The sequence below is a fragment of the Cygnus olor genome, chromosome 7, assembly GCF_009769625.2.
Source record: "Cygnus olor isolate bCygOlo1 chromosome 7, bCygOlo1.pri.v2, whole genome shotgun sequence".
Taxonomy (NCBI): Eukaryota; Metazoa; Chordata; class Aves; order Anseriformes; family Anatidae; genus Cygnus; species Cygnus olor.
Genome location: NC_049175.1, coordinates 24,405,427 through 24,432,962, shown reverse-complemented (window position 1 = coordinate 24,432,962; position 27,536 = coordinate 24,405,427). Strand labels below are relative to the sequence as shown.

Genomic DNA, 27,536 nt, shown 5'->3' with positions numbered 1-27,536 from the left:
AGTGACAGCTGTCAGCACCACTCCATCCTACATTCATGCGGGCTCAAAAGAGAAGCCAGCGTGCACTCAAAAGAAAGAGAGCGCTCGTTCCAACTTTCAGGCTATTTTCTAAATACTCTTTTCACACTCCTTTCACACTCGGAAAAAGCCTTCCAGAAAACATCCACCCCTCTGCAAGCCTCGCATTTGTTACCTGATCCAGTTTTGCGTTCCTTTTTTTTCCCCTCCCAGCTCTAACAAGCATCCCTGCCCTTTTACAAGTCCGGGTCATTCAGAGGAGCTATACAAGGCAGCAGAACGCAAGCCGGACGGGGAGATCGTGAAAGGCTCGTGCTTACCCTCACCTTTAATGGGGAGGCACCACCCACAGAGCCACCCCGTTATCCCGGCATGCACGGGGACCCGTCCCCTCGGCGGGTGGCACTGCGCGGCTGTAGGAGAGACCGAGGCAGCTGAAATCTGGGCGGCTTCATGCAGATGGGAGGGATGCTGCACTCAGCCCGCTGGCAAGCTGCCGGGCAAAAAGAGAGAGGGGGGAAAAAAAACAAAACAAAACAAACCCTCGTCGACGTGAAGTTTGTGTAGGTCGGGAAACCCAATTATTGGCATTCGCCTAAAAGGCTAAACAGCAGAAGGCGGTTGGCGTGTTTCTTCTCGGGATGTGGGAAGGCCCCGCGTACAAACCTTATCTCCTAACCGAGCCGTAATTTAACTTTTGCCTCCTACCGTGGCTCTGAATGACAGCCTTGCCATCTGAATACACGTAAGACTCTTCCAGGCTTTCAGGAATCCTAACGCATCACGAGCCTCATTTTCAAGGCACTTCCGAACCAAAAAAAAAGGGTGAGCACTTGGGGAACTACAGGAACAACTTCTCTGATGGCTGCTTTCTGGGTAGCCAGAAGTCACCATCGGGGCTGGGAGCCAGGGAAGGAGCAGGTGCCTGCAGCACCGTGCTTTGCCCTGATGCACAGGGATGTGTCCCCTGCGGGGTGGAAGAAAGAGTGGGACGTGTCCCACAGCCACATGCTTGCACCCTGTGCACCCAGTTATTGCTTCAGCAAACGACCCCTCCCTTTCAGAGAGCAAGAGCAGTCAAAAAAAGAAACACGAGGCTGTACTCTAACCCTGCTCACTATGTTCAAGCGGTTACCCATCCGTTTTCATTTTAAAGCAGACCAGAAAAAGTTGGAAATGGCAATTAACTTGCTAAAACGTCCCGGAAGGTCTTCTGCTGCCACTCGAGTCGTGCAGCACGCTTGCCTGGAGAGACGTACTGCCAGGCGAGGGGCTTGGCAATCCCCCTGCAAGGCCGGCGGTTCCCTAACGCCGCCCTGACGTCAGGATTTAGGATTTCGAGAGCCATCAGCCCCGCACAGCTGGTGTCGTGATTGCCACTATGCCATGAAGCACTGAGTGTTTTTAAATGAAATAGGGCTCCCCCGTTTGAAATTCTGAGATTTCTTCCCCGTTATTCCGTGGACTCTCAGAAATAGGCCGGTTGTATGAGCGGAGCGGAGCTGATATGTAAGCAGGGCAGGAAATAGTGCTGTTTTAGCTGAAAATAAATCTGTCAACAAGGAGGCACAGGGAGAGCTCCACTTCAGGCTTTTCAGGTTCTTATTAAAAAATATAAATTAGAGTCAACATTTTCGTGTTACACGCTACATCTGTTTGCTATCCCATTATAAATAAAAATATAGGGGCCTTCAACTCAGCCCTGGATCACTGAAAAAATCATCAAAAAGTCCTTCTCACTTAGTACTGCATTATAATTGGTCTACATCGTCCCGTACCACCAGAAGAGGTCCACGAGAAACAAGCCACGTGTTACCCAAAGTCAAGTGGGGAGATTAAAAGGGTCCTTGGCAGCGCTATCTATCCTCCAAAGGATGAAAGGCAGCGAGCTCAGGGACACACGCCTCTATCGCCGCAACCTTGCTGTCTGTCACGGGCAGATCCAGCTCTGCGCTCCTTGCAGGGAGAGCTGGAAAACAAACCACAAGCCACAGACCAACAGCTGTCTCCGCTGGCCAGTAACCAAGCAGAGTTCAGTGCCACGCCAGCTTTAAAGGAAATCTTCCAAAGATTTAAACGGCGCCCCTGTCGCCCCGCTCTCCTGCCAGCCGTCCCGCAGGATGCTTTGGGACAGCAGAATTTCCAAGTCCTTTGAGCAGCAGAGACCGTAAACAGGGGCTTTCTCATTCCCTCCTGGAGAACGAGAGCTTCTTGAGCACGCACAGCGCCAGCCCGGAGCCGTGCAGCCCACGTGGCAGTGGTGTTTCAGGAGCAGGGAACAGAACTGCTGGTGGGGCTGAGCTCCTGTCCCCTGCCCGTCCCCAGTGCTCACCTACCCGCTGATCACTTCACGCTTAGTGTCTGAGAGATGCTGAGGTTCTGACAGCTTTACCACGCGCGCTGTGCATTAAGACTACTTGTGATAAAGCCCTCTTGACAGCACAGGCAATACTAAGCTTTGCAGCTCCAAGAGTGAGGCTAAAATAAAGGTGACAAGCTGCAGTCAGATGAATCTCGCAGGATGAGTGACACACGGATGACCTGCTCCAGAGCCCAGGAACGCTGCGGCAGCCCACACAGCCAAGAGTGGAAATGCTCCTTAAGGTTGTGACGTACCTGTGGGATAGTTTCTCTCCTCCTCCCCCGGGCTTCCCACTACAGAACAAACAGGCTTTGATTTAGCTGAGAGCAGTCGGGGGCTGAGAAACCAGACCACACGCCACACTCAGGGCACAAAAGGTGGTGTCCTTACACAGTTTGCTTCTTCACTCATACAAACACATTAAGCCATTCCTCACCCTTCATGTCTTCAGCTGAGACCCCCACATCCTCCCGCTGCTCTCTCCCACAACCACCAGCAGTGAGTCTGATCGAAGAGAATACTCTCGCCATGAGAAAGCCTCGGGCTGGCAAGCCACCAAAAAGAGGAAGCCAGCACAGCACTTACTCCCTCCAAAATTAACTTCCAGTAGAACGAGGCTGGAAAACACAGGTTGCCTAATCTTGGCAACCTCAGATTTTCAGTGGCAAAGATGAAATCTCATGATTTGAGAACAAAGGCATCGTGTGAAGGCCTGCACGTCCACGGCTGGGTCTCTTGTGAAAGCAAGGGAAGGAAACCTTTAAGCTTCTTTTCGTTTCTTTCACCTTTTATTTGCCCTACCCTGTCTCTGCCCCAGCACCTAATGAATGGGGTTTGTTGCCAGATGTGTTGGTCAAAACGCCCCAGGCAGGTCTCAGTGACACTGGGTTTCTGTGTAAACACCACTCTTAAAAGAGACCTCTGAAAAACAGCTCTGTATCCACAAACAGAAGAAACTGCCTTGAGGACATGGGTAAGGTTAAAGAAACTGCTCAGCTGTCGCTGTTGCAAGAGAAGCACCTGGGTAAAACAAAACCCATAAAGACTGCTGGCTGAAACTCAACCAAGACAAACAGAAGAGGAAAAGCTTGGATGAACAAATCAGGGCTTCTGCTGCGCCATTCATCACGGATATTTAGCCCGCAACGATGAAACAGCACAGGAGTTTCACTGAAGAGCAACAGCAGAAACCTGCCATTTCTGCCTGGTTAAAGGATCCACGTTCAGAGCCCCAAGACTCTGAAAGCTTCGTGACTGCTTATTTTACCTGGAGTTAAGGAGCAAAGTCGGTGAAAGCACGACAATAACAAGATTAGATCATGCTACTTGCCCCATCTAACACAAAACACCTCCTGAAGACTGTCTGTACCAGCGATCTAAGGTAATCATTACTGCGGAGAAGAAAGTCAGTCAATTGTTTTATACTTCTGTTACCAGAGACTCACACTTCATGCAGCAGGCACTTGGGTGGCAGTCCACTTGCTGACAGTAACGCTGCCGTGCCAGCAACAGGAAAAATGCCCTGACAGCAGTTTTCCAGAGGAAGGCATGTAACATGCACAGGGAGGAGTCGGGATTGAAGCATATGAGCATAGCAGACTATCAAGAGGGAAAAACACGAGGCATTCAGCTAAAAAAAGTTTCCCTGGGAGTTAAAAAAAGAAAAAAAAAAACCACAAATCGCTCAACTTACGACACTAACAAGGACATACATTGCACGCAGAGCTTCAAGAGGGGAACACAGTCATTCTTCTACATCCCAACCCAGGCACACGTCACCCCCCAGAAGACCAGGGCTACGGTACTCTCAGCAGAAAAGCAGCTGTTCAAATAACACGAACAGCAGGACGGGGTTCTACTTCCACTCCCCCAAACGTGACACAAAACACAACACACAGCACCAGGACGTGGGTGATGCTTACTCGTGCACTCTGTTGTCTCCGTACAAGTCACTCAGCCCGAAGCTGACGTAGTGCCAGTGCTCAGGAACGTTCAGCGCTGGGTTTCCCACGTTTCTGTACATGCTAACGTAGTCCAGAGGATCAGGTCCCCCCAGCCTGCATTAAAAACAAAAAGGATTCTCAGGTAAATCGGTTTACTCAAGACAAGTGGGAAGTCTCCGCGGATTCTGCAAGGGGCTGTAGATGGACCTGCCTTAACTCACAGCTAGCGATAAGATCAGCGTGGCCTAGTTACCTCTAAAAAAATGAAGGGGAAGGTTGGGTTAAGTCCAGAAAGCATGGAGCACAGGAAGGCAAAGTGCATGTGTGCAAAATACTACAATGTTTTTAACATTAAAGCATGAAGACGTCTGGAAAATCGTATTAAAACTTCCGCAAAACAAAGAAAACCAGAAAACTCTCCGAGTAAAGGAGCGATAGCTGTATCTGCTCTGCAAGCTCCTAATTCGGGCCAGAGGCACATACCTCACTGAAAAGAGCGTCGCTGTTCCTCAAAGCACAACTCCGAACGTCTATGCTGTGAGGAAAGCAACCCATAGCTCTGAGCGTAGCCACGGAAGCGGAGGAAAACAGCGGAGGAAAAACCGTCGATTCAGAAAATCAGCAGCAGCACCAAGTCACCTGGCCGGGAAGGCTCCGGAGGCAGAGCTCGGCCCACCAACCCGCACAGCTCCGAGCTGCCGGGTGGGGTTTGCAGCAAAAAGAAAACGCGAAGCAACAGGGGTCTCCCCCACACACAAAACCTGCTCCCAAGCTGGGTTTAACAACGCCTCGGATGTCAAATGACTCACGTGGGAGCACGGGTGCTTTGACAAAAGGACAAACCCTCCAGCATCTCGCCCTGCGCCCTACATGCAAAGCCTGGAAGCCCCCGCAAGCGCAGGAGCACCCAGCACCAGCTCTGAGCCTGGAGGAACGCACACGGGACAGAAGAGCTCCGCCAGGGCTGCTGACACGGGCGCTGACCCAGTTTTGGGGACAGCTCTCGCCGCTCGGGCACATCCTCCCGCCCACAGCCGCTGCCGCGCGGTTCGACCATGCGCCGCCATCCCCCTTTCAGCACGCGGGTTCACGCGAGGAGCCGGCAGCGTCGGAGGAGTTTATTAGGAAGAGCCCAACTTCAAGGCTACGGGTACAAATCTGTTGCATTCTCTACTCGTGGAGCTCATTCAGGAGCAAGAAGCGCGGCCTCGGGGGGAAAAACGGGGTTTGCATCCGCGCGGCACCTCTCCCTGCCTGGTGGTAAGAGCGCGCTGAAGTTTCTGGCCAAGGAACCCAGAGCGGGCGGAGAGGAAACAGCTCCACTGCGAGAAAAAAGACGGAAAATTCCCAGCGCGTTTCCCCTGAGAAGTCTTTAGGGGGTTGCTCAGAGGCAGGCTGGCTTCTCACAGCTCCCCTCCGACAACGCTCCCAGCGGCCGCGGACCACAGGTCAGCGCTCCGGTTCTCCAGCTCTTGGCCTCGGTTCAGGACAGGGGACGGAAAACCAGCAGGCCAGCCTCGGTTCTGCCCTCCCCAAAGCCTGTCACAGAACAAGGAGAACGCAAATTTGCTTTTTCACCAGCAGCCTTAAGCCTCAAGGCATGGAAACACCCAGCCATGTTTTAAAACCAAAAGCGGGTGCCGGGGAGCAGCAGCGAGCTCAGCGCACAGCCGCTACAAATATAGCCAGGAGCTCTTCCAAGAAGTCCCGATTGCAATCACGAACCTTCTCCCAAGACATGCAAATCGCGTTGAAAAGAAAAAAAAAAAAAAAAAAAAGACTCGTTCCATGAAAACGCCGCACATCCGAACCCCAAATCTCACAGGTAAGCGGCTCCGCAGACCCCCCCGGCGCCACGAAGGAAATCCCTGCTCCGCTGGGCGAGCCCTTCGGCTCCCTGAACAACAAAAGTCCTGCTAACCACGGAGGAGCTGCTATGTATAATTAAAAGCTGATTAGCGTTACAATATTTCTCCTAAGGCGGGGAACTTTGCTCGGCAGTTTCAAGAAAAGCACAAAGTGCCGGCGCAAACAGGCCTTGGCAGCGCCTCCCGTGCGACCCACCGTCACCACCTCCTCCCGTGTCCGAGCCCCAGCTGCAGGGAAGCCCCGACCAACCCCTCGAGCGAACGAGAAGCCAGGTTTCTTCCCAAACGAGGGTCTCTGCCACCCTTCCTTATAAACCTGGGTACAAACAGGTGTAAAAATCTGATCAGACCAGCGCTGAAGTACCGCAGGACTGCCCCACGCGGCTGATTAGGAAATTATCTCAGCCCACCGTGCCAGTTTAAGTAATTTACCCAAAAAATCTAAGCAACAGGTAGCAAGCGTATTTCTTGCTAGAAGCTCATTGAAGACAGCACTCTGGGAGGCAACAGCAATAGCTCAGTCAGAGCAGAGCGCAGGACGGATATTATTCTGCCGCCACCCAGGACTCAGCTAGATAGAGACACCCATGTTAAAATGAGCTGTGAATTTATTTTACACTTATTAACCTTTTACTAAACTTTTTCACGGTGCCGGACTAGGGACTGGTCAACGTCAGGTCCACCAGACGCTCCAGGCAGACCCGATCGTGTTCCTTCGGTCCAGGAGAGAGGGCTGAGCGGCACGGCAATGGCAAGAAGCAGAAGGGACTCCTCTTCCCACGGGGCTAGACACTTATCTCGGCAGCCAAACATCCAAGTACTTCCTTCGTGCCACTCTCCCACGTAAACAACTGCTGTGACTGGTGTCAGACACCGTGTCAGCAGAGAGGGGAAGAGGCAGCAGATTCCCAGCCCGTGATAACACGTGGCTACACGAGGGCAGGAGAAGCTGGTTCGGTCCCCTGGGTTTACGGGCGCGCACAGCACGCGCTGGGCTCGGAGGCTGGCACAATCCCATTAATCCCGGCCATGCCAGCACCCCAAACTCCGGGTCAGAAGGCAGAGCCTGAGCCTCCTGCCCAGGAGAAGAAGCTCCAGCCCCCTGAGGAACTGCCCCACCGAGGGAAACGCGCTCCCCTTCCCCACGCCCTGCCCCAGCCAAGGCCCTCATCAGCCCCATCCCTCACTCCAGGTCACCCCAAAAACGCGTCTCCCCACATCCCCGCTCCGCAGAGCTGCCTCTAGGCCCTGCCTCCGGCCCCCACACCTCCCTGACACCCAGCACGCTGCCCTGTGGCACCCCACGGCACCCCCAGACCTTCCTGGGCATCTCCCCGCGCCTCAGCCTGCAGCCCCCGGCCTCTCCCCTTGCTGCAACCCCCTGCACCTCTCCCTGCTCCCCCAAACCCCTCAAAGCTCTCCCTGCTCCCCCAACCCCCCCCTAAAGCTCTCCTTGCTCCCCCAAACCCCATTCCTGCCCCTCTGCTCCCCCAAACCCCTCAAAGCTCTCCCTGCTCTCCCTGCTCCCCCATTCCTGCCCCTCTGCTCCCCCAAACCCCTCAAAGCTCTCCCTGCTCTCCCTGCTCCCCCAAACCCCTGCAGCCCCACTCCTTTCCTCAACACCCCTCTCGCCCCACAACTCCCCCCCCAAACCCCACTGTTCCCCCAGACCCCACAGCTCCCTCCAGCCCCTCTGCTCCCCCAATACCCCTCTGTTGCCCCCCCAGACCCCAATATTCCCCCCCCAGACCCCACTACCCCCCCCCGACCCAAATATTCCCTCCCCAGACCCCAATGTCCCCCCCCCAGACCCCAATATTCCCCCCCCCAGACCCCAATATTCCCTCCCCAGGCCCCAATGTCCCCCCCCCAGACCCCAATATTCCCCCCCCAGACCCCAATATCCCTCCCCAGACCCCAATATCCCTCCCCAGACCCCTCTGTCCCCCCCCCAGACCCCAATATTCCCCCCCCAGACCCCAATATCCCTCCCCAGACCCCTCTGCCCCCCCCCAGACCCCAATGTCCCCCCCCGGGGCTCACCAGTACTTGAGGATGGCGGTGACCTGCAGCGGGTTGGGCTGCTCGGGGTACAGGCGGCGGCACTCGCCGTAGATCCCGTGCAGCCCCGGCGGGAAGAGCGACGGGAACGAGCCCGAGCCCGAGCCCGACCCGGAGCCCGGCCCTCCCGCGGGGGCACCCCCGCCAGGCCGCACGCCCTCCATGGCGGCGCCGGCCGCTCCGGTTCCGCTCCGGTTCCGCTCCGGTTCCCGGCCCCGCTCCGGTTCCCGGCCCGGCCCGGCCCAAGCGGCGCTGCGCGGCGCGGCGCTGCGGGAGGAGGGGGGGCGGGCCCCCGGCTGCCATGGCGACGGTGATTGACGGCGCGGCTCCGCCAATGGCGGCGCGCGGCGCGGAGGGCGGCCGCGCCTCTCCCCCCTCCCCCTCCTCCCCCCCGCCGCGCCGCGCTGTGAGCGCGACCCCTGGTGGGGGGGGGGGGGGGCCTGTGAGGGGAGATTGGGGGTCTGGGGGAGCTGTGAGGGGAGATAGGGGGTCTGGGGGGGCTGTGAGGGGAGCTGGGGGGCTGTGAGGGGAGATAGGGGGTCTGGGGGGGCTGTGAGGGGAGATTGGGGGTCTGGGGGGGCTGTGAGGGGAGATAGGGGGTCTGGGGGGCTGTGAGGGGAGCTGGGGGGCTGTGAGGGGAGATAGGGGGTCTGGGGGGCCTGTGAGGGGAGATTGGGGGTCTGGGGGAGCTGTGAGGGGAGATAGGGGGTCTGGGGGGGCTGTGAGGGGAGCTGGGGGGGCTGTGAGGGGAGATAGGAGGTCTTGGGGGGGCTGTGAGGGGAGATAGGGGGTCTGGGGGGACTGTGAGGGGAGCTGGGGGGCTGTGAGGGGAGATTGGGCGTCTGGGGGAGCTGTGAGAGGAAATAGGGGGTCTGGGGGCGCTGTGAGGGGAGCTGGGGGGCTGTGAGGGGAGATTGGGGGTCTGGGGGAGCTGTGAGGGGAGATAGGGGGTCTGGGGGGGCTGTGAGGGGAGCTGGGGGGCTGTGAGGGGAGATAGGAGGTCTGGGGGGCCTGTGAGGGGAGATAGGGGGTCTGGGGGAGCTGTGAGGGGAGATATGGGGTCTGGGGGGGCTGTGAGGGGAGCTGGGGGGCTGTGAGGGGAGATAGGGGGTCTGGGGGGGCTGTGAGGGGAGATTGGGGGTCTGGGGGAGCTGTGAGGGGAGATATGGGGTCTGGGGGGGCTGTGAGGGGAGCTGGGGGGCTGTGAGGGGAGATAGGAGGTCTTGGGGGGGGCTGTGAGGGGAGATAGGGGGTCTGGGGGGGCTGTGAGGGGAGCTGGGGGGCTGTGAGGGGAGATAGGAGGTCTGGGGGGGCTGTGAGGGGAGCTGGGGGGCTGTGAGGGGAGATTGGGGGTCTGGGGGAGCTGTGAGGGGAGATAGGGGGTCTGGGGGGGCTGTGAGGGGAGCTGGGGGGCTGTGAGGGGAGATAGGAGGTCTGGGGGGCTGTGAGGGGAGCTGGGGGGCTATGAGGGGAGCTGTGAGGGGAGATAGGAGGTCTGGGGGGGCTGTGAGGGGAGCTGGGGGGCTATGAGGGGAGCTATGGGGTCTGGGGGGACTGTGAGGGGAGCTGGGGGGCTGTGAGGGGAGATAGGGGGTCTGGGGGGGGCTGTGAGGGGAGCTGGCGGGCTGTGAGGGGATCTATGGGGTCTGGGGGGCTGCGAGGGGAGCTGGGGGGGCCTGGGGGGGGCTGTGAGGAGCTAGGGGGGCTGTGAGGGGATCTATGAGGCGGGCGGGGGCCAGGGGGTCTGAGGGGGGCTGGGGGGTCTGTGAGGGGAGGTATGGGGTCTCTGGGGAAGTTGTGAGTCGAGCTGGGGTCCTGTGAGGGGAACTATGGGGTCTGAGGGGAGCTGGGGGGAGATGTGGGGACTGTGAGGGGAGCTGGGGGGCCTCTGAGGAACCGAGCTGCTGTAGGGGGAGCCATAGGCTGGGATGGAGCCACGGGGGTGTACTGCAAGGAAGGTCCCGCGGCCGGGAGGGAAGGCAGCCCCCACAAGGCCCTTGGAGCAGCTGGATACTGGCTTCAGGGAAGAGGAAGGGGCAGCTGCAGGATGAGCCCCGAGGCTGGGGCAGGAGCCCTGGCAGGGGGGATGCTGGGCAGAGGGCTGCCGTACACCCTCTGCCGCCCACTCGAGCCTCCGCAAATTTTCCCTAAAGAACTGAGGCTGTGAGCTGCCGCTCAGCAGCCGCTTCTGTTGGACTTTGTCTGCCGTGCGCCTTTCTGCATTTGTAGGTACCGCAGAGGCAGCTGAGAAGCGATGCAGGATGAAGGGGAGCCCCAGGGCTGTCCGATCGAGGATCTTAACCTGCACGCTGCGCGCTCTGAGGAGGCGCGCGCCTGAGCTGCGACTCCACCTGCGGTCCCGCGGACCTCGTGTGTAAGCGTGAGCCGGCACACGTTCAGCACTCCCGCATGCTTTGGCGAGGGGAGCGTGCTGCTTTTCCATCAGCGTAGAGAAAACAAGGACTAGAGAGTGCTGAGAGGTTAGGATGGGCACTGCTGCTTGTTGCATTTATTTAACTATTTGAGAATTTACTCTAAATACGCCTTTTATTGCAAAAATAAAGTAACCCGCAATAAAATTGAGACCGTGTACGACCAAGAAGCTAGCAAGCAGACACCCCGATGCCTATCCACGAGGCAAGGAGACAGCAGCTGTTCCAGAATCGCTGCACCCCACAACCAGCAGTGCCCCCCCCCGTGGCTCTGTGCCACCCCTTTTTCAGTCGGTCACAGCCCGCATTATTTGCGACTTCCCCGCACTACAACTCCCAGCATGCCCCGCTCCCACCACGCCCTCCCGCCGAGCCCCGCGGGGCCAGGACTACACTTCCCGTCACGCCCCGCGGCCGGAGGAATACATCACCCAGCCGGCCGCGCGCCGCCCTTCCGCGCATGCGCCGCCGCCGGCTGGGCTGTTGCTCCCTGACGGGTGGCTGCGGCGGCTGCTCGCCATGGAGTCCTACGACGTGATAGCGAACCAGCCCGTCGTGATAGACAACGTGAGTGCGGCCGGCGGCGCGTCCCGGGGCCGGGGGGAGCGGGGAGGGCCCGCCGGCGGCGATCCCTTTGTCATCGGGGGCGGCCGCGCCCCGCCCGCTGCCCCCCCTCTCCCCCCCCCTCCCCCCCGGCCCGGCCGCCTCGGGCCCTCGCCCAGCGCTGCGTCCTGGCGGGGCGGGGCTACGGCAGCTCGGCGGCCCGCGATTGGCTGAGGCGGCTGCCTGTCACCCGGCGGAGGGTCGCTGCCCTTCGCCTGTGAGGAGCGGCCCCCACCGCCGCCGAGGTGCGTGCTGGCGGGGCGGGGCGGAGCGCTCCCATTGGTTGGGACAGCCGTCAGTCAGCGCCGTCACCTGCCGGAGCGGGGCTCCGCCCGCCCCGCCTCCTGCGCCGAGCGCCTGCTCTCATTGGCCGGCGGGGCTGCCCGTCAGGAGGGGCCGCGGCCCCGCCCGGCCCGCTTTGTGCCTTGGGGGACAATGGGGCCCGGCTCCCGGCGTGCTCCGCGGCGGGGCCTCGGCCGCGCTCCCGGCGTGCACCGGGCGCCGCCCCTCACACCGGGGCCCCTCACACCGGGACCCCCGCGCCGGGGCCGGGACCCCCCGCGTCTCAAATTCCTGTCACAAATTCCCCGCCCGGCCCCGGCCCCAGCCCCTCAGGGCTCTGCCCGGCCTGGGCCACGTTGGCCGTGGGGTGTGGCGGCCCTTATCGGCCGGTCGGGCCCGGCTGGCGGCGCTGCCCCTCAGCAGGCCCGCGGTGGCGGCTGGGCCTGGGGTGGGTCCCGGCCGTCACCTGCGGTGCTCCTGGGCTGCTTCTGAGCAGTTTGGGGTGGCCTCCTGAGGGAAGAGACGAAGGAGAGGGAGGAGGGAAGGGATGGGGAGGCTCGGAGGGAGCCTCCTCAGCTGAGTCACGCGTTGACGCCCCTCCCTTCTGGCCTCTCCTGTCAGCGATCCAGTTTTGCCGTTTCAGAGGGTCAGCGCTCGCGCTGCCTTCTCTGTACATCATCTTAGTTTCTGCCGAATCCTTTCACCATATGACATGTGCGCGTGCTAGCCGAGCACATCTCAACCCACCGCTTTTTTACAATCTGAACGATTTATAGGTCTCAGATCGAGTCAGTTCTTCCAACCTTTTCTTTATTATCGACCCCAGTTGCCTCTCTACAACCGGAGCTCTCCGATACGCGTTGTTGTTGTTTCTTCCTCTGGAATCACAGCGGAGAGATTACTGGGGACTTAAAGGCAGGGCTTAGGTTGATTGTTCTTAGAAATGACTGGAGTAACGTTGGTCCTGCCGTGTTGCAGTGATTAGCTAGCCGCTAGTTCTTCCCAGGCACTGTGAGGACAAATTTGTTGTGAGACAGTCACGTAATAGCAGCCTCTGCCTAACAGCAGCCTTTTTGTTACTTAGCACAACGATTGCTCGTTCCTCCCTGCTTCAGACCTGAAGAAGGGTTCATGGTCAGAAACCGACCGTTTCTTTTGTCATTTTAACAGCTGCTTTTAAAAGCCAATTCTTACTCTTGCCTTTCTGATAAATGAGTTCCCTCCGTCCCCTCCCTGTACGAGCTGTGGAATGAAGCAGTTGTTGTGCGATCTGCCTTCAGTGCTCGCAGGCTGTCAGCCGATGAGCCCTGTGGTGACGTTGCATTTTTGGTGCTCTCGTGAGCTCAGGCGGGATGGGAAGCAGAGCTGCACGGAAAGGTGGTGCCGCTCCTGCTGCCTCAGAGTCGCCGACAGCTTTCCAAGGCTGAATGCTGCCCTGCCCATGGACGTGCACCTGCGGGAGGACGGGGAGGGGGAGCTGAGGTACTGAGACCCTCCCCGTCCCAGCCTGCCCCAGTATCCCGGTGTGTTCCAGAAGGATGTTCGGGTATGTGGCCACAGCCTCAACCACGACTTGTTTTCTGTACCAAACGGTACGCTCAGCTTCCCGATTCCAGCAGGGAGTTTTGTAGCGTACAGTGAGAGGCTGCAGTTGTACCCCTGCGTGATCTGATACTCTTCCCTGTCCAGTAAGTCACTTCTAGAACACGTGTGACCCCCTCTTGCACTCCAGCAAGTTCTCTGTGGAATAAATGTCCCGGGAGCCCTGGTGGACGGAAAGCACGTGTTCATAGACACCGTGGTTCAGCTGTGGCCTAGGCAAGCGCAAGTTCCTTGACCTCCACGGAATTGTCTCCTCTTTCATGTAAAGCGGACAAAATTTGGCTTTGTTGTCTGAGTGTGGGGGCATTTTAAACATCAGAGCTGTCAGTAAGGGCTGCCGTGTCTTTGGTGTGGCTTTGATCGTATAAAATGTGCATCTAGTAAAATAGGTTTAAAACATGAGATGTGCATTCTCCGTAAAAAGTATTACATGGCAGATTGGCTCTTTGATTTCCATTTAAATTTGAGTCTGAAAGGCATCGAGGTAGGTGGATCGATAACTGACTTCGGCCACAGAGCTTGCAGGAGAGGTGTGTTCAGCCACTTCAGGATACTCATGATAATTTTCCGTGAGATTATTTCACACGTGAAGGTGAAGGAAGATGTGGTTTCTTTATTCTTTTATTTTTTTTTGCTCAGATAAAAAAAGAAAAGAAAACTGGCAAGGAGGATGAAAGCCCAGCCAGGATTGCTACTAGTGGAAGGATGTTAATTTGGAAATTCTTTTAAGTTTTAATTAATCGGAGCTTATAAAAGGAGGAGGATGCATGGTGTTTTTTTCTTGTTTTGCCTTTTTTTTGTTTGCTTGAAACAAAGAGGAAAAACCCGCTCTCTATTTTAAGCTTTCTTAACTGTCTAGGATTATTTCAGTGCTTAAACCTTTCCCTCTAACTGTGTAGGAATCTCAAAATGGGGTATAATGAATAGATCTGCTCAGTACACACACAACTTCAGAGCAGTAAAAAGTTCTGAAGACAATTTGAATGGCCAGAAAGTGCTCTCGGGTCTTGGTAGCATGGAGATAGCAAACTCGCTTTGTGCCCAGGCGCTGGGAAGCACAACTCTGCTCCAGTCCCATCTTGCTGGCACGTTCAAAACAAACCTTTGTCTTTAGCTCCAGCGGAGATCGCTGAGCTGCCGACACATTCAGCTGACTTTGAACTTCAGTATGTAAATCTTGAAATGCGTAACTCGCTGGGAAGCTCACCAGGACGTGCGGGGTAGTTTCTGGCCTGGCATGAAGAGGTTTTTTTTCCCCCCGCGTTAAAACAGGAGCATCGTTGTTCTGAAACCATTCCCCAGCAGCAGAGTGTCCTGGCAGGAAGATCGGTCATCAGCTAGAACAAAATATTCCGTAGGAAGGATATTCTGACGGGGTTGCCTTACTGCATTTGATTCAGGGATTTTTATTTGTTTATTGGTGTGGTTTTTTTTTTGCTACAGGGCTTGACGAAGGATGTTATTATTTCCCGGGTACAGAGTTTATAAGCTGGATGAGGAAAATCAAAATAACGTTTGTTTTATTCCTGGCTTTGCTTTGAAGTGAGGGGCCAGAGGAGCGGCCGTCCAAGGGGATGTCATCTTAACGCTTCGCGGGCTGCCTCGTCCCACCTGTGTGTGCAGGCGCTGGGAGATTTGCCGGGAGGCAGGAATTGTAGGACGTAGCCCTTCCACTTCTGCAGAACTAGCTTTGTCCCCTTGGCAGGGCGTCCCCCATATTCTTCTCTCGCAGATGCATCCTGGCAAACCTGCCCCTAAGAGTTTTAAGGCAGGAGCAGCTGGCCCCCGTGCAGGGCACACCGAGTGCACCTTGCAAAGCCTGACACCTTGTCCGAAACAGCCGGCAAAGGGAGCTTGGGAAAATCTGCTCCGTAGCGAAACTTGGGCGCTCCTGCGAGCTGCTCAGTGCCTCGAGATGTCGCTCGTTTGTGCGGGACGGAGGGGGGGGGGCGTCGGCACGGCCCCGCGCTGGGCGCCTCCGGAGCCCACCCAGGGACAGAGCGGAGGGGCTGGACGCCCAGCCCCAGCTCCCTGCCAGGGGCTTCCCGTGGGTGTTTCACCCACCCCGAGTGGGCTGCTCGGGCTGCCTCGAACGTCACAAAAGCTTTTGGGATTTGCTCCTTTTCGACTGCCGTCCCTAATCTCGTCTTCCTTGTCCCTTTTAAACAAGCCCCGTCCTGTCAGCTGCTTTCCCTGCCTCCAGCCCTTCCTCTTGCAGGCTGACTGGCACCTTTGTCGTTTCCAGACCCCGGTCCCTTTTAGTTCCCAGTGTCTTTTCTGATCGGATTTCTGTGACCTGCCTCCTGAGCGCTAGCTAGCCTATCCCCCTCCTGAATTTCTTTTCCCTACTCTCTGCTCCGCCTCGTTTCACACTGCCTACTCCCTTCTCTGACTTCATCTACTCTTCCTTCATCTTCTCCAGATCCTCTGCCTCTGTAAGGCTTACAACCTTGATCCTACCCGTTTTAGCAGTGGCCCCCACAGCTGGCAGGGTTTGGTGGCCGTTGCACGGCTTTCTGAAGAGCTCTCCTCCACCCAGGGAGCGATTAAGATCGACAGAAAACTGCAGAGCTGGGATTCAGCCACGCACGCCTCTAACACACTGCAGAAGCAGTGGAATTGGTTAGAAAAACACCTGCGCGGAGCGGTGTTCGGGCGTGTACCCGGAGCCGCAGCAGGATGCTCCTGGAGCCTGCGCCCTGCGCGACGCCTCCCTGCCAGGAGGGTGCCGGTGACTCCCCTCTAGCGGCCGAGCCGGTCTGCTGGCACCTGCCCGGAGCATCCGCGGGGAGCTTTATCCCTAGAGAAAAGGAGAGGTTCTGGCAACGCTGGTGTACTTCGCTGCTCTTTTAAAAGTTGGGAAGGTGACTGACTGGGTGGTAAGCTGATGTATTTATCTGTTCCTCCCACAGGGCTCGGGTGTGATTAAAGCAGGTTTTGCAGGCGATCAAATACCGAAATACTGCTTCCCAAACTAGTAAGTACTCTTGAGCAGTTCTCAGTACCGTGAAGCAATTCTTTGATATGTGGAGGGGAAGAGTGGTCTGCTTGTGTTCCTGGACAGGCATTTTTTGCCTGCTGTACGGAAGCGTCAGGGAGGGAAGATCTCTGCTGTAAAGCACTTGCAGGTTTGCGGGGGGGACATGGGACATGAAGGATGATCTGTCACTTCCTCAGGCTCAGCCCCCAAACCACTACAGCTTTGTAGGATTCTTTAGTCTTGAGACATTAGGAGGCCTCCAAAAAGACAAAGTTGGGGCTGGAGGTGTGAATCCTTCTGTATTCCCTCGGTGTGTGGGCTGAAGTCTTCATTCCTGCCAAGCTTCCTTGGAGGTTTTCTGACAGCTTTACTGGAAGAAGGACTGCTGGATCAGGAACTTTGAATAGTCACTGGCTGGTATTTGGAACTGGGTGTTTTTTTAACGAATGCGTTTGTTCTGACCGATGCAGACTCATCTGTATGGTGAAATGGGGTATGGGGCTATAAAGGTCTAATCTGAGGAGCCTGCCTGAGGTCAAGCAATATCGTGGGGTCTGTCAGCTCAGGCCGCTGCTCAGTCTAGCCGTGTTTACCACAGGCACTGTTGGAATCCTGAATCATCAGGGGAAGTGTGGCCAGACTCAACTGGTTCACGTCCTGTTACTTCAGAAGTGTCCGCAGTCTGCTCCCTTCGCTTCTGATTCTGGGATTAGCTCACACAGAGCAAACCTGGGTCTGTCTGCACCTGGGAGTGCCCTCAGACTGTCATTGCTGTTAGAAAGCACTGGTTGGGGCTGAGAGGAACAAAAGGTAGCAAATTGTTGGGCACACCTGAGTCGTCTCCTGAAGCATTTATACTGTTGCCTCTGTTGCAGTGTGGGGAGACCAAAGCACGTTCGTGTTATGGCTGGTGCTTTAGAAGGGGACATTTTCATTGGTCCGAAGGCAGAGGTAAGAAAACCCGTGTTACTGCACTTCCCCGTGTGCCTTGCTGTGCTGCTGTAAGAGCTGCAGCAGTCTCACTTGAAAGAGCTGGGCTTCCTTGGGAGCAGGGTAGGTCTGAAGAGCAGAATAGATTGTCGCTTTTAAGTGTGTCCAGTCTGAAGTTGGAACCTTCGTGAAACTTTTGTGCCAACCTGCTGTCCACAGACCTCTTCCTCAGTCCCAATTCATTTTCACAAGTCCTTCTGTTTCTCTCCTTTTTTCTAGGCTGCTTTGTGGTCTGTATGGCTACATCCCATCTTCTCGACTGGGAACTTTAGAAATGGACCCTAGTGGGTTACCTTTTATCTCCCTGGTGTGGGCAAGAGGCTCTCGCTTTCCACAGTCGTGCCTTTGTCAGCAGGCAGTCATTCTGGTCTCACGTTTCCCCTGAGCCCTCTGAACTACATTCCCCAGTATCACCCTGTTATGTTTTATATCATGGCCGAGCTGGTAGAGCAAAGATAGCATTTGATAGGTGTCTGTACGTTGGCTCGAAACCTGTTAGGATGGAATGTGCTCTGCAGACACCACGCGTTCCTAATCTGTGTAAAACAGCCTTGTTTAATCTTTGTGAATGCTTCTCTGGAAGAGATGTTTGTGATTAATGTTCAGTCCTCACCCTGTGCGCTGGAGATGTGTTGGTTTTCAGTGGAGTCGAAAATAAGCGAGTCTCTCAGGTGAATTTGCAGTCGTGATGCTCAGAAGTGAATTGTTTCAGTCGCCGACAGGTATGCTGGATTGTCGTTTCTGTTTGCTCAGGAGCACAGAGGTCTTCTCTCGATCCGATACCCGATGGAACACGGCATAGTAAAGGACTGGAATGACATGGAGCGCATCTGGCAGTATGTGTATTCAAAAGACCAGCTTCAGACGTTCTCAGAGGAGGTTAGATGTCTCATTATGTGATGGCACCAGAGTCTTTCCTTGCTGTGCATAACACCGGGAGGCTTTGAACTTCGGGAAGAACTTGGGACTCTTCCTTTGTTCTTTCTAAACTTACCTGTTGTTAAATTAAGCTCTTTCACCTCTCGGGAGATACGAGAAATGTCCAAGAAGAATTCCTCCCCATATCTCATGTTCTGGCCTGACTGAAAATTTGACTTTCAACGTTTGTTGTTCACACACTCTGATATATTCTGCTCTATGCCAAGTGCTCCTTACTTTTCCTGTTTTGCCTGTGCGTCAGGCATACCCACTCAGCAGTGACATAATTTGAAGTGAGGAAGGAGAAAGCCACAGTCATGTGGTTTGGAAGGAGCTGACCAAAAATTATTAAATGACTGAGAGTAAGAGGTTGTGTAAGTGGAGAAGGAATATTTCTGCTTGCACATGCCAAGACCCGTACGCCTTTACCCTTTCTTAGGGGCTGTGTTTTTTGGGCAGTCTGGCTGACTTTTGGTACAAAGGGTCACCTTGTTCATCCTTAATGAAAAAGGGTCACTCACAGGGCAGATTTCCTAAGATTTCTTCATAACTAGACCAGAGCCCTGCTGGTCCCCCAACGTAGTAGCGATTATTCACCGTCTAGCAGAGCTCCCTACCTGAAGTTACTCCCTTCCGCATGTCTTGTTCTACTGTTGGTTCCAAAAGTGAAACAATAAGCAGATTTTTTTTTGGGGGGGAGCACGCATCTAGCTGCGTCCTGGTTATTTACAGCACAGCTTTTTTTCTTTACCAGCATCCTGTGCTGCTGACAGAAGCACCCCTAAACCCACGTAAGAACAGAGAACGTGCTGCTGAGGTGTTTTTTGAGACCTTCAACGTGCCAGCACTATTCATCTCCATGCAAGCTGTGCTCAGCCTGTAAGTACCTCTCGTCTTTGATTTGCGCTTGTGAAATGTTTCTAGAAATTTATTTTATTTGTTCCCCAAACCAAAAACAAACAAAAAACAGGGAAGACCACACAAATGTTTGACTTACCTCCTGTTTCAAGCATAAACTGAATTTAAATTTTAATTTCTGTAATAGAGTTCACAGGAATTGGATGAAATCTGATGAGAACTGGCTGTGGGGATTTTTTTTTTTTATAGCCTGTTTGTGTGAAATCTCTGCTCCTAGAGTTGGGTCTGGTTGTGCTGCACGTTTGGGACTCACCTTTAATTGCTCTTTTTGGCTCGATGGTTTGTCCCTTCACTAGGTATGCTACTGGGAGGACCACGGGGGTGGTGCTGGACTCCGGGGATGGCGTTACCCACGCGGTTCCCATTTACGAAGGCTTTGCCATGCCTCACTCCATCATGCGGATTGACATCGCTGGCCGCGATGTGTCCCGCTTCCTGCGCCTCTATCTCCGGAAGGAAGGCTACGACTTCCACACAACCTCAGAGTTTGAGATTGTCAAGACCATCAAGGAGGTGATGTACTGTCTGCTCCTGTGGTTATCCAAGAAGGGATTTGTGCCCCAGGGAAGTTGTGACTCTCTGAAATATAGTGGGAAGCGCCAGCCTACCTAGCTCTGAACCTCATTTCTTTTTCTACCTGAGGGAGAGCAGAGCCTCTAAGATGATTAAGGGACTGGAGCAACTCTCACGTGAGGAAATACTGAGAGGGCTGGGAATATTGAGCCTGGAGAAGAGAAGGCTGGGAGGGTTTTGTCGATGTGTGTAAATATCTGAAGGGAGGGAGCAGAGAAGACAGAGCCAGACTCACTTTCATCTCAGTGATGTTCAGGGACAGAACAGAAAGCACAAACTGAAACACAGTTTCTGAATGTAAAGGGATTTTATTTATTTATTTATTTATTTTAATGTGAGGGTGACCAAGCAGTGGCACAGGTTGCCCAGAGGGGTTGTAGAGTCTCCCGGACGTGATCCTGGGCAACCTGCTGTAGGTGACCGTGCTGGAAATGGGAGCAGCTGGACAAGATGACCTCCAGAGGTCCCTTCCAACCTCAGCCATCGCGTGGTCTGAGATTTATAGTCCAGGTTGTGTCGAATCGCTGCCAAGGGGCTGTACACACTGAGGTGAAGGCAGCTGGTGGTTCAGAGTATTTTCCGTGTATCTGCACTGCAGTTTCTCAGGTCTGATACCTTTCACCAGTATTTCACTAGTATTATTCTTTAAGCGAAGACCGGAAAATCCGTGACAGGTAGGGATTAAGAGTGGGATATTGCAAGTTGCTACTTCTTTCCCTCCCATGGAAAAAATCCCCTTGGCAGCATTCCTATTTACAAAGGTTTCCCTTTCAGTGGCAAATGCAGTGTTTGGTGGCCTTAAAGCTGTGCAGCAGTTTGGAAAGGCATGATTAAGATCCCTGGCAAAGCAGTTACCTTGGCTTCTGTTGTGTTCCAAGAGAAGAGGACAAAGGTGGGGCGGTGAAGAGCAGCTCTGAGCTGGTGACTGCTCTGCTCGCAGCGGCTTCGTGGTACCGCCGTGCTCCCACAGCCAGGTTGCTCTCTGATTTCAGCAAGGCTTTGTGTGACAGGGGCCGCCTGCCATTCATGCCTTCAGTACCCGGGGTCAGTCCTCGGATCAGTACCGCCATGTCTGGCAGTTACTTTCATCCTGCGAGCCCCACCGACACAAGCTGCAGTTGCTGCAGATGCAAGCAATACGTGCAGGTATGACGGTGTCTGTGGACCAGAAGTGCTAGTGATCAGAGGCCTGCAAGAGAAGCCTGTGCCTCACAAGCAGCCTGCTCTGACACACCAAGCATGCGTTGCAATGCGGTTGTAGTGTCCTTACGGGACAGAGCAAGAAGCTCGTACTCTTCAGAAATACGCTTGTATTCTTTGTAAGTGGCCAGGGCTCCCTTTGCATCCTGGGCGATAGAGCTCTTAAAAGACATCGTGCAGGCTGTTAGATGCAACATCTTGTACCAGTGCAGTCTTTTCTCTGGACTTAGGGAAACAAAGCAGGGAAAAGTGAGCCAAGGTCTGCTTTGCCTACTGACTACCCTCACCAGTGAGACTGCTGAAGAGGAGAGGAAGCAGTCTGGTGTTCACTCTCTAACCTATGCCTTTTGCCTTATTTTAAGATAAATTTTAATTGGGAAATCGTAGCGTATTTCTAGATGTCAGAGCCTGGAACTTGCAGTGAGATTTCTGTGATACTGGTGCTGCTTGTGACTTGACTTGCAAATTGCAGGGGTTGCTTTTGGCTTCTTGTGTTTGTAGCTTGCTTTCTTCTGGAGACGTTTGGAAATTTAGTCTGAATGTACCGTGGGAAGTGCAAAGCTTAGATCCCAGACACGGGAGTTTCTCAGTCCCAAAAGCTCCTTGTGATCTATTGCAGTCTGTCTGACTCAAGGTTTTTTAAAGGGGAAAAATTAGGAAAAAAAAAAAGGGATGTTAAACAGTTTATAAAAGAAATTACCTTAAAAAGGGGTTTCTGTGAGGGTGGCCAAAGAATGGAGCAGGTTGCCCAGAGGGGAGGCTGTAGATTCTCCATCTGTGGGGATAACTCCAGACGTGACTGGATGCAGCCTGCTCTAGCTGACTCTACTAGAGGATTGGGGTCGGACTGGATGATCTCAAGAGGTCTCTTCCAACCTCAACTGTTCTGTGATTCTGTTTAGATGTTTGTTTGTTTTTAATCTCCAAATGATAACAATTTGGAAAAGCAAAGCTGAAAAAAAAAAAAAAAGGCTGCCGGAGCAGTTTGAAGAGTCAAAATATTTTGTTTCCTATAACTTAGAATGTAAGCGGACAACAGGCAGCGAGCCACATAGACCATGTTAAGAAATTTTTACTATTGGCTATTAGTTATTTCCTCTGAAATGTGATAACAGATTTTGTTCGTGCTCCTAATCTGTTGCTAAGTTACCTAAAGCCACCCTTGTATACGGTTAGTGTCACTGAAGGTGTCTCAGGTGCCTGTTTCGCTTTGCGGTACAATAGGTTGGAAGTGCTCTCACGTTAATTATCCCATCTGCAGCAGATGGAGGTAGCTTCTTAAGCAGTAAGAGAGGGATGAAAACAAAAGGTGAGCAGCAGCTAGAGCGATTGTGAGCAGCCTGAACGTCTCTTATTACATGGAGCCAAAGCATGAAGAGCAGATAAGGTATTTTTCCTGATGAGAACCCAAAAGGTCTTTTCCCCAACACAAAGTAGTGTTGAAATTGGTCTCCCCAAAGGGATGCTTGGATTTTGATAGTTAAGGAACTTACTTTTTGTAGTCAGAAAAGTGTTTATAAAAGGTATTTGCATTTACCCTTCTCATCTCCTCCTCCCTGACTCTGCTTCCTCTCCAGCGTGCCTGCTACCTGTCAATAAACCCCCAGAAGGATGAGACTCTGGAGACTGAGAAGGCTCAGTACTACCTGCCAGATGGAAGCACGATTGAGGTTTGTGAGGACCACTGTCAGAAGATTCCTCCTGTGATGCGCTGGCTTTCCAGAATAGCCTTCTGCCTACTGATGGGAAACTTGATGCAATGTTGGGTGGGAGAGGGTAATTTTAAAAGAGCAGAACTCATCCCAGGCTGCTGACTGGGGCACTGGAGTTTTTAGGGGAAGAAAACGTTCTTAGAAACCTCACTAATTCTTCTGGAAGTCCTGGGTAAGGACAAAGCATGGCCAGGGGGACTGAGAGCTGTTTGAGTGCATACCTGATCTATCAAATCTTTATGTGGATCAGGTATGAAGTGTGGGTTGGTACCAGCTTACTGTGAATCCCTCTGGGGTTTTGTACATGGCTTTTGTCCTGCCTAGAGCTGCAGAAACAATTGGTTTGAAGAGTGACCTGGGAATATTCCTCAAAAGATTGAGCCTTCTGTAGAATGGTTGAATGAGAAGAAACACAGGTCTTACCCCCAGCACCAGGGGTGGATCTGCTCCCTTGTCCACCACTGACCTGCTGTATGGAGCTGAGCAAATGTTGCAAATTATTTTTATAGAGCTTTGATTTAGCAGCAATACAGGATTTATTGATACTTTTATGGCAAGTCACTAGATTGGATTGTGTGCTTCTTAACAGCACTTCCTCATGAGCCAATTTAACACAACGATTCGGCAGAATTGACTACAATTGAAACAGCAACTTAAAGATTTGCAACAGCAGGTTTCTTTCTCCCTTTCATCTGCAAAACAGAAATGGCACCTTTGCCAGAAGTGGTAGGTCAATGTGGTGGTCACTTGGGAGCTAATGATGCAGCACGAGTGTCCAAGAAACTCTTTCTCTGAAGTTTTGCCTAAGAGAGGGAGACCCAAACTTGAGACAGTGAACTGGGCCGCACTGCTCTCTCACTGTGCTACCTTCTCCCCTTGCAGATCGGCCCCGCCCGTTTTCGAGCCCCGGAGCTCTTGTTCCGGCCAGACCTGATAGGGGAGGAGTGCGAAGGACTCCACGAGGTGCTCGTTTTTGCCATTCAAAAATCAGACATGGACCTGAGGCGAACGCTGTTCTCCAACATTGTGCTGTCTGGAGGCTCCACGCTTTTCAAAGGTTCCTGCTTCTCTTTCAGTGGGCTGTGCTATACATGATCCCTTTTTCTTTTCCTTCTCGTGTGAAACTGGGAAGATAACCTAGATCACCCAGCTTGTCCTGTGGGATGAGGGCTGTGGGAACTCTGTTCTCTCTGGGGAGTTACTGTGAGAAGCAGACCACAAATTCTCACTCTCTAATTTTCTGAGTCTTACTCAGAACCAGGGTGCATCTGGCCCCTATTAACTTACAGATATCCTCTACCGGAACTTGTCCACCCTTTATCCGCAGGTGGACATCTCCAGATAGATCCTGTTTTTCCCGTTCAAACCCTGTTCTGCTCTACAAAGGGGCTGGATACAGCTGCTGAGGGACAGAGTCTGTTGTGGTCGTGTTTGAGGTCTGAGTGAGGCAAGATCCGGGTACTTCTCTGGCTGTGTTCTGTGCTTCTCCAAAGTGGTTTCTTTGTGAGATCTGGAGTGGGATGTTTAAATAGGATGGTGTAGGATATGGCCACATTGTTAGTAGATGGAACTTGGAATTTTGCTGAAGGGTTCAGACTACTTTGTTTTTGTCTTGTGCAGGCTTTGGTGATAGGCTCTTGAGCGAAGTGAAGAAACTAGCTCCGAAGGATGTCAAAATAAGGGTAGGAGCATTCTCTTGGGTGTTTATCGTATGCTCTGTGTGTTGTTCTGTGGCCTTCGTCTTGAAAGAACTGTGCTAAAAATGCTGCTGCCACGTGGTTCAAACCAGCAACAGCTTTCTTGGAGATAGCCCAACAGGATCTGCTATCGTGATGAAAACCTGTGTGGTTTCATCAGAGAAGGTAGCTCCTCTGACAGCATACCTGTCTAGGATCCTGGGGGTGGTTCTGGGGGGGACCTGCTGGGTGCCTTTCTGGTGGGAGAGGTCGTACCTGTGTTTGTCAGCTGTGGGGAGGGCAGTGTGCCAGGGGGAGCAGGCTGGAGCATGGAAAGGTGCTGACTGATTCTCTGCTTCTCCTAGATATCAGCTCCTCAGGAGAGATTGTATTCCACGTGGATCGGGTACGTACTGCATGCTGCTGGGTCTTCCTGTGGGGTGAGGGCAGGGGAATCGCCGTCTGTTGGCTCTCATACCACTGTCCCTCCTGCTGCTGTGTCTTGGAAAGGTGTCATTGCTCAGCCACGTGATACTCAGCCTGGTTCCATGCTGCCAAACGTAGCGCTTTGCATCTTTAAGGCTCCTGCAAGTCCTGTTAATTTTCCTTGTTGTCTTAACGAGTCCAGTTCTGCCAAAGTTGAACAAGCTCGTTGGTAGTAAATGCCTTCGGGCAGAGGCTCTAGGTGCATTTTCCCTCGTGTATATCTCTGTTGCCGATTGGGAGAACTAAACTCAGCTCCAAAATCCAAGGCAGTGAGACCAGATCCCACGTGAAGAGGGCTGGTGTTTGCAGCAGCGTCACTGCGTTGTTTGGGGGGTGGCTGGTGCCAGGCCCTGTGGTGCCAGCACATTTGAGGCTAACGGGAGAGGAGGTGATCGTTCAGAGAGCACTTCTGTTGTAGGAAACCGGGAGCCTTGGCACCTTTCTCCAGCGTGGAAGTGTTGTGCCATAGAAACAGCTCCTCTCAGCAGAGATGCAGTGGGAGTGGCCCCGTTTTCCTGTAATACATAACATGTCTGTCTCTCCCCAGTGGCTCTATTCTGGCCTCACTGGACACCTTTAAGAAAATGTGGGTTTCGAAAAAGGAATATGAAGAAGACGGAGCTCGTGCCATCCACCGAAAAACCTTCTAGCCCTGGGACCTGTCCTCAGTCTCCTCCGAAGACTCACTTCAGTTCTAAACTCGCTTTTCTGAGTCCGAGTGTCTGAGAGCTGCCTGTATGTGTGTGTGTGCGCCAGCATGCCCCGATGTCACTGAGCAAAGACGACAGCAGCAGGAGGGTTGTATTAATACTAACTTCATATTTTTTTTTATTTTTGTTGGTTTTTTTTTTTAATGGAAAGGAGAAAATACCAGTCTGAATTTCTCCAGAATGGCCCATTCCTTTTTCATTTCAGTCCCTTAGTTTCTGTGTTATGATCACATTTGCCACTGTAAAACGAGCAAGCGAAAACAAAGGGAACAGCTTAGAATCTGCCTAGCAAGCCAGAAGGGAGCCAACCACTGCAAACCGCTCACGCAGGCTTTAGTCGGCCTGACCGCAATGCCTGGATTGTCTGGAAATACACACCTGAGGCCCCGTAGCTACTTTCTTAGTTAGTCTGCAGCGTCTTCAACATCAGTAGGTTTTTGAAGTTGTTTTTAATATATTTTTTTAATTAAGAGAGAGCACATTCTCAACAGTTAAGCCCGTTTGCCCCCACTGTTTTTGGTGTGTGTGTGTGTGTGTGTGTGGCTGGGTGGAACTTCTCAGACTGATGTGTGGGTCGGTGCCACAGCTGGAGAGGTCGGTGATAGGACTTAGTTCATATTGCATGGAGTAGAACAAAACAATCTCTAATCAGCTTTCATTATACTAGACGGTTACTCTCTCATTCCTTGTTTTAAATAACTTTTCTCCTCTGGAAGCAAGTGCCCCAGAGTGGGGGTGAAGGCACTTGTGTGTTCCCCCTCAACCTGCCAAGATTTACAGTACTGAGCTCTCACGTTCTTTCTCTGTAAGAGCTGAGGCTGTTTTCCTCCTCCTTGCCACGTCAGGGCAGAGGGAGCATGCGTTTTCAGCCAGGCATAACTTGTGTACTATATCCACTTGGGGGCAAAATAATAGTTGGAAAGGTGCGTCGTAATGTAAGAATTGTTTTATTTATTGAAATGTCTGAGTATATCTCAAATACTGACCGCAGCACCTGGGAATCTTGCTTCGGGTCTTCCTTGAACACCTGTTGCCCAGTTGTCTGTTGTTTGATGTTAACACTGGTTACAGCGCACACGCTTCGTGAAATAACCAGCCAGCCCTGCATCGCCACTCGGTAACTGTCCTTTAGGGAGCCTCGCTGTTCTCTGTGAATACACTAAAGGAGAGGACAATAAATCACGTCAGTACGTTGGTGGGAGCAGCAGGTTTGGGAGCAGCAAGCTGTCGCAGGGGCTGTGTTCTGCTGTACTCTTGCGCTGCTTAGGCCTTTCTGCTCAGCTGCTGGCTGTTCTTCTCTAGAACATCTTCCTCCCTCCCGCAGCGCTGGGAGGGCCTGGAGGCCAGCTTGTGTGGGGGTGTGGCACTGTCCCCCTGGGTTCTGTTGGTGCTCTTCGTTTCTTTCACCGCTGATTTTCTGTATTACCCGGCATTCGCAGTGGGCCTGGAGTAGTTTGGTGGCACTTCCTCCCTGTTCCCCACCCCTTTCTGTTCGTTTCCACGCATCACCCTGGGGTCGCTCCCTCGCCAGAGCTGAGAAGGGGCAAGAGCCGGGGGGGTTGCAACGGCCCCGCTGCAGAGGCTGGGCAGGAGCTGGCATGTTGTCCCAGCTGACGTGAACGTAAGCAAGCAGCACGCTGCCCTAGCACAAAGCGCGTTCTCCGGGATCCGAGAGGCTGGAGGTGGGCGGGTTGGGTGGTGCGTTCCCAGCTGAGGCCGCGCTGCTTGTTCTCCTAGCCCTAGCAGAACAGATGGTGGTTTTCAGCAAGAACCCGTCAGGTAGAGAAGAGCTGTCGCTGCTCAGCCTCCTCCTGCCAGGAAATAAGCTGCGTTCTTGCTGGTTTGTTGCAACTGTGCAGAGGGGAAGAAGCAGCCCCCTCTGCCCACCTACCACGTGCCCCAGGCAGTGCCAGTGATCTCTTCCTCCCCTCCCCAGCCCCTCTGCTGGCCTTGCAGAAGCAGCAGTGCTCCGTTTTGTAAACTGCAGTGACCGGACAGAAAGGTGCCGTCTCCAATCTAGCGTTTGTTTGATCTGCCTGACTGTTCCCTCGCACACTGTCCAAACCATGTTGCCTGGTGGTGCCCAGCATACTTAAATAAAGTCATTCATATACAAACCTCAAGCTTCCTGGCCTCATCTTCCCACGCTTGCATTTTTTAAGGAGGTAACTTGTGTTCTTCTCTTGCCTGTACAGAACTTGT

General features: G+C 53.7%; 2 protein-coding genes across 3 annotated transcripts in view; one reads left to right on the top strand and one right to left on the bottom strand.

The window, feature by feature from the left end:
* Positions 1 to 8,530, bottom strand: part of SUFU (SUFU negative regulator of hedgehog signaling) — an 84,314-nt gene extending 75,784 nt beyond the window's left edge. For both annotated transcript variants that reach the window (XM_040564542.1, XM_040564543.1), the window contains exons 1-2: positions 8,235 to 8,530; positions 4,303 to 4,437 (exon numbers count right to left, since the gene is read on the bottom strand). In XM_040564542.1, coding sequence (XP_040420476.1) covers positions 4,303 to 4,437; positions 8,235 to 8,416 — 317 coding nt within the window. In that variant the 5' untranslated portion in view covers positions 8,417 to 8,530. The remainder of the gene's footprint in view (positions 1 to 4,302; positions 4,438 to 8,234) is intronic.
* Positions 8,531 to 11,097: 2,567 nt separating this feature from the next.
* ACTR1A (actin related protein 1A) lies at positions 11,098 to 27,451 on the top strand. Its single transcript, XM_040564573.1, has 11 exons — positions 11,098 to 11,251; positions 16,084 to 16,148; positions 17,027 to 17,102; positions 17,895 to 18,020; positions 18,814 to 18,938; positions 19,274 to 19,490; positions 22,328 to 22,420; positions 23,345 to 23,519; positions 24,083 to 24,144; positions 24,504 to 24,544; positions 25,172 to 27,451. The coding sequence occupies exons 1-11, from the start codon at positions 11,204 to 11,206 to the stop codon at positions 25,272 to 25,274; spliced, it is 1,131 nt and encodes a 376-aa protein (XP_040420507.1). The 5' UTR covers positions 11,098 to 11,203; the 3' UTR covers positions 25,275 to 27,451.
* Positions 27,452 to 27,536: the final 85 nt, after the last annotated feature.